Genomic DNA, 15,156 nt, shown 5'->3' on the forward strand with positions numbered 1-15,156 from the left:
TAAACTGTCAGAAACCGTCTCAGGGAAGCTCATCTGCATGCTCGTCATCCTCATCGGGGTCTCGACCTGACTCCAGTTCGTCGTCGTAACCGACTTGAGTGGGCAAATGCTCACATTCACTGGCATTTGGCACGTTGGAGAGGTGTTCTCTTCACGGATGATGCGAAGGAGATGTGTTGCACTGCATGAGGCAAATGGTGGTCACACCAGATACTGACTGGTATCCCCCCCCAATAAAACAAAACTGCACCTTTCAGAGTGTTCTTTTATTGTGGGCAGTCTAAGGCACACCTGTGCACTAATCATGGTGTCTAATCAGCATCTTGATATGGCACACCTGTGAGGTGGGATGGATTATCTCAGCAAAGGAGAAGTGCTCACTATCACAGATTTAGACTGGTTTGTGAACAATATTTGAGGGAAATGGTGATATTGTGTATGTGGAAAAAATTTTAGATCTTTGAGTTCATCTCATACAAAATGGGAGCAAAACCAAAAGTGTTGCATTTATATTTTTGTTGAGTGTATATACATACACATATATATATACACATACATACATATACACATATACACATACATACATACACATACATACATATACACATACATACATATACACATACATATATATATATACATACACATACATATACATATACACATACATATATACATACATACATATACATATATATACATATATACATACATACATATACATATATATACATATATACATACATACATGAGTGACAAACAGTACTTGCACATTTATTGATGATGTAATGACAGCCATCTCCCCAGTGCCTTTACCTGACATGCAGCCCCATATCATCAATGACTGTTGAAATTTACATGTTCTCTTCAGGCACTCATCTTTATAAATCTCATTGGAACGGCACCAAACAAAAGTTTCAGCATCATCACCTTGCCCAATGCAGATTCGAGATTTATCACTGAATATAACTTTCATCCAGTCATCCACAGTCCACGATTGCTTTTCCTTAGCCCATTGTAACCTTGTTTTTTTCTGTTTAAGTGTTAATGATGGCTTTTGTTTAGCTTTTCTGTATGTAAATCCCATTTCCTTTAGGCGGTTTCTTACAGTTCGGTCACAGACGTTGACCCCAGTTTCCTCCCATTAGTACCTCATTTGTTTTGTTGTTTTTGATTTTTGAGACATATTGTTTTAAGTTTTCTGTCTTGACGCTTTGATGTCTTCCTTGGTCTACCAGTATGTTTGCCTTTAACAACCTTCCCATGTTTGTATTTGGTCCAGAGTTTAGACACAGCTGACTGTGAACAACCAACATCTTTTGCAACATTGCGTGATGATTTACCCTCTTTTAAGAGTTTGATAATCCTCTCCTTTGTTTCAATTGACACCTCTCATGTTGGAGCCATGATTCATGTCAGTCCACTTGGTGCAACAGCTCTCCAAGGGTGTGATCACTCCTTTTTAGATGCAGACTAACGAGCAGATCTGATTTGATGGAGGTGTTAGTTTTGGGGATGAAAATTTACAGGGTGATTCCATAATTTATTCCTCAGAATTCAGTGTCCATATTTTTTTCCCTCTGCTTGGTCTAAAAAAGTAACCGTTACTGACTGCCACAATTTTTTTTCTTGATTTCTTATAGTGTTTCTTAAAGCCAGAAAGTTGCCATTTGAAATGACTTTAGTTTTGTGTCATGTCTGTGATCTGCATTTTTTCTACAAAATTAAACAACTGAATGAACATCCTCCGAGGCCAGTGATTCCATAATTTTTGCTAGGGCTTGTGTATATATACACACACACACACACACACACACAGTATTTGATCCAAGTTTTCCCACCTACAAAGAATGGAGAGGTCAGTAACCTTCATCTTAGGTACACTTCAACTGAGAGACAAAATCTAAAAAAAAAGAAATTCACATTGTATGATTTTTTACAATAGAGAAACAGACATTAATATTTGGTACAGAAACCTTTGTTTTCAAATTACAGAGGTCAGACATTTCCTGTAGTTCTTGACCAAATTTGCACACTGCAGCCGGAATTTTGGTCCACTTCTCCATACAGATCTTCTCCAGATCTTTCAGATTTCAAGTTTCAGCATCTTCCAAAGATTTTTCTATTGATTGCAGGTCTGTAGACTGGCTAGACCACTCCAGGACCTTGAAATGCTTCTTACGGAGCCCCTCCTTAGTTGCCCCGGCTGTGTGTTTCAGGTCATTGTCATGCTGGAAGACCCAGCCATGACCCATCTTCAATGCTCCTACTGAGGGAAGGAGGTTGTTTGCTAAATCTCACAATACATGACCCCATTCATCCTCCCTGCAATACGGTGCAGTCGTCCTGTCCCCTTTACAGAAAAGCACCCCCAATAATGATGTTTCCACCCCCATGCTTCACAGTTGGGACGGTGTTCTTGGGGTTGTTCTCATCCTCCAAACATGGTGAGGGGAGTTGATACCAATAACCTCTATTTTGGTCTCATCTGACCACACAACCTTCTCCCATGCCTCCTCTGGATCATCCAGATGGTCACTGGCAAACTTCAAATGGGACTGGACATGTGCTGGCTTGAGCAGGGAGACCTTGCTGCCCTGCAGGATTTTAAACCATGACGACGTCATGTGTTACTAATATAACCTTTGCGACTGTGGTCCCAGCTCTCTTCAGGTCATTGGCCATGTCCTCCCTCATAGTACTGGGCTTTCTCAGAATCATCCTTACCCCACGAGGTGAGATCTTGCATGGAGTCCCAGACCGAGGAAGATTGACAGTCATCTTGTGTTTCTTCCATTTTCTAGTAATTGTGCCAGCAGTTGTTGTCTTCTGACCAAGCTGCTTGTCTATTGTCCTGTAGTCCATCCCAGCCATGTGCAGGTCTACAGTTTTGTCCCTGGTGCCCTTATACAGCTCTTTGGTCTTGGCCATGGTGGATCGGTTGGAATGTGATTGAGTGTGTGGACAGGTGTCTTTCATACAGGCAACAGGTGCAAGGAGGGCTTCTTAAAGAAAAACTAACAGTTCTGTGAGAGCCAGAATTCTTGCTGGTTGGTACTTGATCAAATACTTATTTCATGCAATAAAATGCAAATTACTTAAAAATCATACAATGTAATTTTCTGTCTCTCACAGTTGAAGTGTACCTACAATAAAACTTACAGACCTCTCCATTCTTTGTAGGTGGGAAAACTTGCAAAATCGACAGTGGATCAAATACTTATTTGCCTCTCTGTACACCGCATTCGTCAGTCAGAGTGCGAAATTCTGCCTGAAGAGAGGGTGGGCTAATGCACGAGCATGGCAAATTATGTCAGCTGGAATACCCATTTCAATACGATGTCTGATTTTCACACAAAAGTAAATCACGTTTGTGTTCATTTTTTGCCCTTTTCTCATTCATTAAATGTGTTCCTTGTAATTTAATTTAATTTAATGTGGGCGCTTAACCAGCTTTCTTCAAAAAAATCAGGCTGGCTGATGCTCGGGCGAATACAGTAGTATAGGAGTCTATGATTGTCGTTTGATCATATTCTTGGTCAGAGGCATTTATTGTCTCTATATGCATTTGGATGCACTGATGAGCTCACTGGTGTCTGCCATCTTCCAAAATATTAAACAGCTTTGTGGTGAGCAGTGATGACTGCTGTTACTTTATAAAACACAGGGAAGGGCAAGAGTTTCACAGGATGGGATGCAACATGGACATGGCAATGTAAGCAGAGGACTGAAAAGCTCAGGGCACAGAGAAACTGCTGATTCTTTCTCTGTACTCGATAGCATTAAACCACTAAACTGTTACATAGAAAATAGTTTTCGGCTGCTAAATTAATGTTTAAAATTCCATTCATAATACAGTTAATATTCCAAAGGTCTCATATAAAAAAAAGCACAAAATGAGGCTGCTTTTTATATTTTTGTCCCTAAACTCCTGAATCCAGTGTGCCTTGACATCAGACCACTATTGTGAAACACTTAAGCCCCGGTCACACGGCACTAACAAAGGACACCAAAGCCAAAACGAAACAAGAAATCTGTACTTGGGTTGACTTTCGGAGGCTTCGTTTAACCGTCGTCCAGCTTCGTTCCTGTTCCACGAACGGCAGGAACGGCTGTGCGCACATGCACGCTTATCATGAATGTTTCATTTTGATTTTGTTTAAAGCTTCAAGGTCGGTGTTCGCTTCGTGTTTCTGTTTTGGTTTTGTTCTGTTCCTTTATGCGCTCTTGATTTTGCAGTTTTTTCAGTGATGGCAAAAAGTGCAGGATCATTTGTCCACCTTTTCTCGATGATTTGTGACTTCAACTTTTTTTCCTTCATTCAGCTACCGCTGTGTGCTGTGTGACCGGGTCCTTAAGGCAATATTAGAAGGAAACTGAAGACTTATTTTTTAAATGTGACTGCAACCCAAAATTAAATTTTATTTCATAAATTTTTTGGTAACGTTCTTTTCTATTATTACTGTTTTTGAACGGTCTTCCCAAATGTGTTTCAGTGACTTTAATCATTTGCAAACTGTGAAGCATTTGAGTAAAAAGTGATACAAAACAATGTTTAGTATTTTATTATTATGTACACTCACGAAGTAAGTGAAACATCAGCTGTGTCCAACAAGAACTTTCTTCGCCTGTTTGTGCAGACCATTGTCAATGTCTGTTGGTCAAGACCCACCTAAAAGACAACATTACAGCTCAGTTTTTGACATAAAAGTGACATTTGCATTTCACAACTGGATACATTTCAATCACCAGAGAACAAAAAACACCTTTAATTTCATGGTGTGGCGGATGAACACATGATGAAAAGTTTCATCAAAAAAATCAAAACTACTAACATTCAGCAAATAAAATAAACCGTTTGCACATTATTATTGCTGGACCACTGACATCATCCCAGGGCACAGAAAATAGCAATAGTAGTCATTCATGTAAATATATGAGAAACTACACAACAGCTGAGTGGATCCTTGTCATTTGATTGGTGGGCTGTATGTCATGTAACATGGATTATTCATACCATTTGCTGTTGTGTTTCACTGACCATGCAATAGTTCTTTTTTTTTAGCGTGCAATTTTTGTGCTATATGAAATGTGCGATTGTATGCCCCAACCACCACGCATGCTCACACTACTGGGGGCAGCATTTAGCTAAACACTGCAGTTTGTTTTGCTGGCGGATGACGATTTAAAGGAGCTAATGGACGCTTCTAACACACACAAAACAAATCCACCATCCCGTAAGCTGTCTGGAGGCATGAAGAGCTGTTAGGATGAAAAGCTGGAGAAATTTCTGACGTGATTTTTTTGCTGGTGTGGAAACCAAAATGATAAATATTGTTTTTATATTAACTAAATCTCTGTTTGACTGCTTGTGACCCCACTCTCAGTATGCAAAAACATCTTAAGTTTTACAACATCTGAATGACCCCTGGGTAACGTGATAAAGTCATCCCCTGAAGCACTGCAACACTACGTCCACCTGATAGAATCCCAGCCTGCATGACTTTTGCTGCATGTCTCTCCTCAGCTTTCCCTGTTTCCTGTCTGTCTTTACTATCACTCTAATAAACATTAAAAAAGGATCAAATACGAGTAAATATAAATACACAAATAAATAACAGCACATCCGGTCAAGAACAAATGAGAGAAAAATTTTCATAATTTTTTATGCAGAACACTTACTGAAATATAGTCCAACTCATTATATGAAACGGCATCTTCTACTGTGTAGGGTTTTTCTGCTGCTCCTGTGGAGGAAAGCTCAAGTTAAATAAACAGTAGTGGGGATCCACGGGTTCTAGAATGGGTAGTGTTGATAAAATAGGTAGCTGAAATTTTTCAAGGGTGGTAATAAATTGTGCAAAGTTTCTATGGGTTGGAATGGCATGAGTCCAGAATGTTTTGAGAACCTTAAACCTCAACACTTTTTAGAGGGTTGAACTCAAACCTTTTATTTCCTGTTAATTATGTAATTTTTAAATGTTAAGTTAGTTTTAATGGATTTATAAATTGTTTAGGTTCTTGTTATCATATACACATGATTATTATTGTTATCAGTAATATTATTATTTTATTTTTACTTCTATTTTGTCATTTGATTTTTAAATGGACAAGAATGGAAATAAGTGTTTTCACTTTCTTGTGTCATCTATGTACTTTTAATGTATTTACAATTATATTATCTACTTACAATGAACTTACTAAGTACATAATATAATTGTAAATACATTAAAAGTACATAGATGACACAAGAAAGTGAAAACACTTATTTCCATTCTGGTCCATTTAAAAACCAAATGACAAAGTAGAAGTAAAAATAAAATAATAATAATACTGTGTATACTGTGTATAATAATCATGTGTACATGATAACAAGAACCTAAACAATTACAATGAACTTACTACCAGGGGTGGTGGCCAAGTGGTTAATGTGCTTGGTTTCAGTTCAGAAGGCTCTGGGTTCAAATCCCACCCCTGCCACATTTCTCCATGTAGTTTGGAGTTGCGTCAGGAAGGGCATCCGGCGTAAAACCTGTGCCAATTCAACATGCAGATCCACCCTGGATTTGCTGTGGTGACCCCAAGTGCAAACACGGGAGCAGCCGAACGGACTTTACTTTTTACTTACAATCAACTTACTAAATAACATCACGCATGCATGCATGCTTTTAATATAAAGGTGATGTACCAGCCCCTGCTGGAATGGCGTGTGAGTCCAGAATGTATTTGGCAATGTCCTGTGTTGTTCGCTAATATTCATACTTTCTCCAAAAATATTAGTCCTATCAATGTTCAGTTTTGGTGGTGTTCATCCTTAATCCAAAATACATAAGCATACCAAATATCACTTTGAGCAGATAGAATCAGTTAATTAGTGAAATCACCTGGTGGAGTCAGTGGCTGCAAAGAAAACCTGCATCTTGGGCCTTTCTGGAACAAGTTGCCCACCCCTGATATAGATTATGCCAGATTGCTGGCAAAGTTTACTTTAGGGGGATTCAATGATAAATATAACAAGTTTTCTCTGAGATTTTGTTAACAAAATCAAGGAGGAAGTACATGTGTAAGGTTTGTAGTTCAAATGTAAATGGATTGCATTTATATAGTCGCTTTTCCATCTGCATTAGATGCTCAAACGCTTTACATATCATTGCCTCACATTCACCCCGATGTCAGGCTGTTGCCATGCAAGGTACTCACTGCACACCAGGAGCAACTGGGGGATTAAGGACCTTGCCCAAGGGTAAGGCTAGGATTTGAACTGAGGATCCTCTGGTCTCAAGCCCAACACTTAACCACTAAAACCATCCCCCCCCCCCCCCAAGTTCAAGCTGCATTTGATGCGTCAAGATTTCTATATTTTTACGTTTCTACATTTTTTTTTTCCCCACAAAAGGCCCATTCTGACCATATTAGAGATACAAGAATGTAAATCCTTTATTTGAGTAATGTAATGCAAAATTATACATAGTTGTGATAAAAAAAAAACTTAAATCATTGAAAATTCAAAGGGACTTCAGGTAATAAATAAATAAAATGTCCACAGTTCCCTTTGAAAATATTCAAACAACACCATTTAATTTGTGTTTCCTCTGTGCTGAAGATATTTTGGGTTTGAGCTTTGGGTTCATTCTTTGTCACCTACCCTTCCTAAGCAGGTAAATGTAACAGTCAGTGAGCAGCAGGTAGAGAGGCTGCAGATCCCCCTCCATATGGCCGGTACTCATCCTCACCATCTGCACTCAGAAAACAGAACTAGTCAAATGTGCACATACCACAGTCTAACACACCACTGTCATTTGTGTTGTGTTCTGGTATCTTGTATGACAACACAACAACAGGTGTTAACTCATTTTGTGCCAAAAATTGAGCATAGTGTTAACATCACTTCAAGAAACTCCACGGAGTCCTTTTTGACATATACAGACAATTATTAAAAAGGTGTTTCTGGAGCTTATCCAACCAGTACATTGGTATGGACAGCAATTCTAGTCATAATTAAAATAAATACATAAATTAATAAAAATCAAACACCAAAAAGGAGATGAGCAAAAACACTTTAATTACTAAGCATTAAAGGCTAAAGAACATATATGTTATATATGTCTTTGCCTTTAAAGGTTAATGCCTTGGGGCAAACTATCCCATGGTGAATTCTCAATTTAATATTCCATTTGATGTTTTTGTGAAATCACACCTTGCAGTGTAAACCTACAGAGTAATCAGTTTTTTCTTAAAAGTCTTAAAAGGTTTCTCTGGAAAAGCCTGTTTCTTCCCTTAATATACTGCCTTTTTTTGTAAAACAATTGACGAAATTTACCACCTATTTTTTTGTTTGGGGGGGTGGGGTGGGGTGGGGTGGAAATAACCTGTTATACATTCGCACTCAGGTTCTGCACAGCAGTGTGTAATGCGTGCGTAAGCCATAAAAAAAAAAAAAACACATAAAAGCACAATCATGTCACAATTTGCAAACACAGATTTGCAACATTTTCTGTGTTCTAAAACCACTAAAGCAAAAAAAAAAAAAAAAAAAAAAAACTGAGTCAAACAAACCGAAGCTGCTGGTCCTCCTTCCGTTAAATACTAGAAATGATCTTTTCAATAATTTAACATCAGAGGTGGATAACCCTGGTTTCATAAGTGCACACTTTAGTGCAACAAGTAAATAATTATCTGTATAGCCTGTTTTTCTTCAGACAAGTCAGGGGATGATACATGAACATTTGCAAGTCACCGACTATGTTTTGGACTTCATTTACGAATACAAACAGTATAATATTACTGCTACACACACTGTATGTATGTAGAGCAGTTAGCTCAGTTAATAAGGAGTTTGCCTGTCAATATGCAGACCTGGGTTTAAATCCCACTCATCCTACCTGTCTGTGTCCTTACTTAAGACACTTAATCTACAATGTTTCAGTTCACCCAGCTGTAAATGGGTACCAGCCACTGCTGAGGAAGTAACATGCATCAGACAAGCATCCATCAAGACGGAGATGTAGACTCTCCTCCGCTTGACGCGACAGAATTCAGAGCTAAGCACCAGGGCCTATATAGGATGGTACGGTATGGTAAATATGCCTGGGGGAGGCAGTTTTCAAAAAATCTGAATGACCGTGTAAGAAGGAAACGAGTGAGAAGAGCCACTAAGACACCAAGACACCTTAATGACGTTATAGGTTTCTGTGGCTATGACTGGCGAAATTGTGCATAGTGCAAGTTTACCATTTTGCATCACCAGTTATAAGCAGTTCTGCAACATCATGATGAAGTAACAGAGGGTAGGATTGTCTTAAAAAGAAAAGTTTAACTACAGTTTGTCAGAAGGCACATGGGAAATGCAAGCCTAGATTTGATCTGTTTTGTTGTTATGAAAATCCTCCTCTGTTCAACTCCACTATGAAGCTGAGTGATATGCATTTTTTTTTTTCATTTATGTACAGGTATTTTTAAAAATAAAATTTCTAAAGGCACAAAACAAAATGTTACAAGCATCAAATAGAGGCAACAAGAGTGCAAAGTGCTTCACAGAGAATCAAAAAAGGAAGAAGACCACAGGCGAGTGACACTGCAAAAACTAATTTTAGAGGTGAGGTTAAACAGAGGTCATAGAGGGTGCCACATAATTTCTTCTAAACACACACAGACACAAACACACACTCACTTCACCTTAAAGAGCTGCTCTTCATTCTCCCTGAATACATGAATCATGAGAAGCAGCAAATGGTTGTTGTCCACCCTGAAAGAACAACAGCACATATTATGGGGTTGCAGACACAGGACTTCTTCACTCATCTGGGGCCTTAGCAGATAAGAAAAAAAAGAAGTAATGTTTCAGCTGGCTAGATCGCTGTGGTAACTTGTACCACAAACCCCACTTTGTCCAGAGGAAGGTACGTTCAGAGTTTCAGCTTAAATTCGCCACAAAAAATACCAAACTCCTCAATTGTATTTGCGCTTTATGCAGTACTTAAATTATGTGCATCTGAAAGTAAATCTTGTATCAACATGTGCAGAATGGTGTTTTTCTCTCGAAATACAACTTCTGCATAAAATACCATTCACTCATCTTCAACCGCTTCTGCATAAAATATCAAATAACCTAAATGCACTTCTCGTGTATCATTTTTAAATCTACTGCATCGGCTCTGAAGTTTAACAGCTCTGACAGCGGGGGACACGGGGATGAGACTCCCAGTACGCATACCAGATGGCTTATACTAGTATTTTGAAAATTTCATGAACCGGTATAGACTCCTGCTGGAAAGAACACACCACTGCCTGTGAAAACGATCAACAGTCAATTCTGTAATTACATTTGATACATTGAAAAATGAGGTCCACACAGAGAAAATGCTGCAACCCTACCTACACTATTCACCCTATGTTGATGTGATAACCACCAATCTAAAGATGGCAGTCTGCACCATAAGCTCATCTTCATTATTTGCTTTCAGCTCTTACTATGACAGAAAGCTAAAACACAAAAAAATACTGTTTTGTGGACTGAAGTACTTGCTTTATGAATTACTACAACTGTTGAAGTCACTGAACGGTACAGGCTCTACACAAGTGGAAGTAGATGCGCTGAAGACCCCTCAACATCGTGTGTCGTGTTAGATGAAGTGACACATCTTCAAGGTGAGAAGAAAGTTCTAGTTTTAAAACCGCATTTCACAAGGTTATAAACTGACTGCGGGTGTGCATGCGAGTGTGAATGAGTCTGTCTGTCTGCGTATGGCCCTGCTATAGACTGGCATCCTGTCCAAGGTGTACCCTGCCTCTCAAGCTGTGAATGCTGAAATAGGCTCCAGGCCCCCCATGACACTCGACTGAAGTAAGTGGGTATAAATATGAATGAATGAATGAATGAATTTGACATGGCAGCAGTGGCAATCAAGCAGACACAAACTTATTTTCAGCATTAACATCTTATTAGTGCAGTTTTTCCACTTAAAATATTCTTGAGAAGTTTATGAGACTTTCTTCAGAGTCTTCTGTGGAATATGGCAATGAGACAGGGGAGGAAGCCAGACAGAGAAAAGGATGCGGAAAACGTGGGTATTAACTCTGCGGTGTTGAATAAGCTCAAAGCACCAAATGCAAAAATGGATAGTATGCAAACCACTATGAAGAAACAGGTTAAGGATGAAATATAAGGCTTAACAACTACAATGGAGATGCTGATCTCAGAGAACCAAGCAAACATGAAAAAAGACATGCGCGTAAGCTTGGATGCTGAGGTGTGCATTCTATGTGCCAGAATGGATCAGATTGAGAAGGATGTGAAGCGTAATGCTATCCCAATTAAACGATTTGACCCAGATGTCTCACTTGTAATAGTGGGTTTAGTGCAAGAGGACAACAAGGACATAAAGGCCAAGGTTCAGGATCCGTTGCAGGAAGGCCTCAAGGTTCACCCATTGCCCGAGTTGGTTGCAGTGGAGCGTTTACGGTCAAGAGGAAGTAACCCAGGGCTGGAGGGTGGAATTAAAATTTACTCAAAAGAAGGTGTCTGTGCGCCGCAGAAAATTCAAGCTTAAAAGTTCGGACCATTTCCAAACAGTTTTTGTGTCATCAGCAAAACTGCACAAGGAGCGTCTGGTGGATATAAACTTCAGGGCTTTGCTGCGAGAGACCCTGGGGGAAAAAGCTTTTATCTGGCTGCGAATGGGCGGCTGATGAAACAGACCCTCCCGGGGGAGAGTCAGTAACATGGGAATGGAAGTGAGGAGACCAAGCCCTTCCCACTGTGAGTACTGAACAGTTTCTGTTGGTTAAGCCCCTTTCACACCGGGCCCACTTTGAGTTGCGTTGTGCAACGTCATGACGACACCACCAGTGCCAAGATGATGTAGCTCAACACCACAACAGCGTGCAGGATGCAAAGGACAAAGTGAATCGGACAGCAAAAATTAAACATGTTTAATTTTTTCTGCGTCGAGCACAGGACACAGAAATTAAGTGGTTTCAGCATAAGTCAGAGCAACACGACAGTACTCAACGTGACTGGAAGCCACACCCTCACAATACAACATTACCTGATGCCAATTTGTGATTCCTGCTGTGTTCCATTGTTCCCGAAAGTATAAATCATGCAGGATTGTTTTTATACCGTGTACACAATGCAGTAAAATTACACGCTCAAAAAGAGCACAGAAAAAAAACTGCTGATTGCAGCTCGACTGCTGCTGCAGCTCCTCGCTCTTAAATTCTCTCACAAATGTGTCTCTTTACTTCTATGGTTTAAATAAAGTCCATAAAAGTCCTGCTCACAGACTGATTGCCAGAGACAAGACATGTCCACATCCAGTAAAAGGTCCGGACATTTCCAGTCCACTCACGGACGATTCGTTCACGCACGCACATGTAAACAGTTAAAAAGAAAAAAAAAGAAAACTGTCTGGCTGCTGCAGCTCCTCACTCTCTGCTCCAACTCTCTCATAATTGTGTAAAATAAAGGAAAAAAAAAAAAGACATAAGTCCTGCTCACGGACTGATTGCCAAAGACAGGATATGTCCACATCAAGTATAACTCCGGACATCTCCACATTTACACACGTTACACACGGACGGTTCGTTTGGCTGCAGTGTGGCTGCAGCCAAAGTGTGCACTCTGATTTGTCTGTGCAGAGAACCTGCAGGCTGACTCTGTGCTGTCACCTCCTCTCTCCCCCCTGCTGCACGCACCTGACACAGACATTCCTGCGTCGTCAGGACGCCACATGAAACAACTCAAAGCAGGCCCGGTGTGAAAGGGGCTTTATGTTATGAATGAATGTTAAGTGGTAGACACCTTTGAACTTAGAACTGTGCTACTTAATTCTCTGAATCTGGACTTTATTTCCCTGAGTGAGACTCATTTATCAGAGGACTCCCTTGATTTTGACGGTTTCACTTGGTTTGGTCACAATTGTATTGCACATAGGAGAGCTATCAAGACTTCCAGGGGTGTGGGATTTTGTGTCAAGAACACCATCTTTGGCCAGTTCGCTGTAGACATTGTGGACAAAGTGCATGATGGGATCATTTGTGCATGTTTTGAACACTGAGAGTTGCTATATTCTTTTATTATTATTTCCTCCGAATCCTCAAAGTGAGGGCGTGATGCTGATTCTTTAATGACCTATTGATGCTGATGTATACAATTAGCCCTAAAGTGGATGCTGTGTATATTTGTGGTGATTTGAATAGTAGAATTGGCGACTTGAAGGATAATGTTGATGAAGATGATATTCCTATGAGGGCCGCACTCGATACAGTTGTAAATAAACATGGACAAACATTTCTTGAATTCCCGAAGGATTCTAAATGTTGTGTGCTTAACGGGGGGCTAAACCCAGAAAATGATCATTTTGCATCTATTTCTATAAGAGACAAAGCTGTTGTTGATTATATTGTAACACCCCATGAGGATTTAAAAAAGGTTTGGACTTTGGTGTTTATACTCCGTCTGATCTGGTATTAAGAGTAGGTGGCAAAGCTGCTAAATTGTTGGATGAGCGCAGCAAAATGCCTGATCATCTCCGGTTCGAGGCCGGGGAATCAGTTTCCCACAGGGTTGCGGTGTCAGACTCCCAGTGGAATGGGAAATTACTGCAGAGTAAGCCTAGACCTACCTCCCAGTTAAATTCTTATCCGATGAAATGTGCCGTAGGACTCTCACTGAGATTACATATCAATTAGAAAATGGCAGTGTTACTCTGGACAATATAGATCACTGTTATGATCAACTCTGTGAGTTTTTACATCAGGAAATAAACATTGTGCAGTTAGAAATATAAATACCAAGAAGAGCTACCAAACTAATCAACCCTATAGGAATAATGAACTTAATGAATTGTGGCATAATTTGCAAGAAGCACAAAAATGTTTTTTAAGGTGTAAGGATATGAAGAAGAAGGAGAAGGATTATAAGAAGAAGGATTTTTCATGAGGCATTTAAATGATGCCAATGTTTTTTTTAATGAGATGTTTCAGAAGGGGACAACCTTTACAAATAGAATAAGCCCATTTTAGTAACCCACAGTTATTCTGGAGAGAAAAAAAAATTAACTGGGGCCTTCTAAGAGTAACACAAAAAATACGAAAATGAGATCCGCACAGCCAGTTAGCTCCCAAAAAAGCTTTAATGAGCACCAAAGGTGACGTTTTGGGCCTCGCCCTTTCATTATTTTTTTCATTATTTTTTCCTTCTAAGAGTAAGACTATACCAATGGAAATTATTTTAGAAAATTGAAATTGAATTGAAATTGGCCAGACACTAAAAAGGTGGGGAAATGATTATAGTAGCCTGTGCTTTTGTAGTCCTATGTTTGATGAGCAATTTTTACAAGATATTTGTAAGTTAATGTGTGATATGGAAAATGGAATGTGTAATCGCTCCAAAGATCACTGTCAGTCTCTCAATAACATAATTACCTTGGAGGAGGTTCAGGAGGCTACTGATAGGGCTAGGCCTACAACCTCAATTCCAATGAAGTTGGAACATTGTGTAAAATGTAAATTAAAAAAAAAAAAACAGAATACAATGATTTGCAAATCCTCTTCAACCTATATTCAGTTGAATACACCTCAAAGACAAGATATTTAATATTCAAACTGATAAACTTCATTGTTTTTTGTGCAAATATTTGCTCATTGCAACACATTTCAAAAAAGCTGGGATAGTGGTAGGTTTAGCACTGTGTTACATCACCTTTCCTTCTAACAACACTCAATAAGGCCTAGTTAAAAAATAATGTAGCCTAACTGCTGATTTACTGCATTTGTCATGAACAAGCCATTATTTTATTTAGCACCATCCAGATTTATCTGTGGGTTGCCTATAGTCTTTGACAGGTACTGAAAATTTCATGGAAAAATTCCGCACAGTTCCAGAGATATGCACGAAATTTACCCCAAAAATAGCACTTTTTTTCATCAATTTTGTGTGACACTGATATTTAGCATTATCATTTAAAGTTGAATGTTAAAGAAATAACCTTGTATTTGTATTAACCTTGTTTGTTTGTGCTTCATACTAACACATAGTAATACATTTTTGTAAAGGTAGAAATGTCATTTCCAAGAAAAAACATTATGTTTCTAAACAAGGTAAAACTGTCGCAAGCGTAACGCTGAGAATGAGTCCTTGATTTATTTGTGTCA

General features: G+C 39.2%; 1 protein-coding gene across 2 annotated transcripts in view; it reads right to left on the minus strand.

Moving 5' to 3' along the window:
• plekhm2 (pleckstrin homology domain containing, family M (with RUN domain) member 2) overlaps nt 1-15,156 on the minus strand; it is a 95,447-nt gene that overhangs the window by 42,475 nt on the left and 37,816 nt on the right. For both annotated transcript variants that reach the window (XM_034171946.1, XM_034171945.1), the window contains 4 exons: nt 9,676-9,745; nt 7,646-7,736; nt 5,683-5,747; nt 4,584-4,672 (listed from right to left, as the gene is read on the minus strand). In XM_034171946.1, coding sequence (XP_034027837.1) covers nt 4,584-4,672; nt 5,683-5,747; nt 7,646-7,736; nt 9,676-9,745 — 315 coding nt within the window. The remainder of the gene's footprint in view (nt 1-4,583; nt 4,673-5,682; nt 5,748-7,645; nt 7,737-9,675; nt 9,746-15,156) is intronic.

Source organism: Thalassophryne amazonica, chromosome 6 (genome assembly GCF_902500255.1).
Source record: "Thalassophryne amazonica chromosome 6, fThaAma1.1, whole genome shotgun sequence".
Taxonomy (NCBI): Eukaryota; Metazoa; Chordata; class Actinopteri; order Batrachoidiformes; family Batrachoididae; genus Thalassophryne; species Thalassophryne amazonica.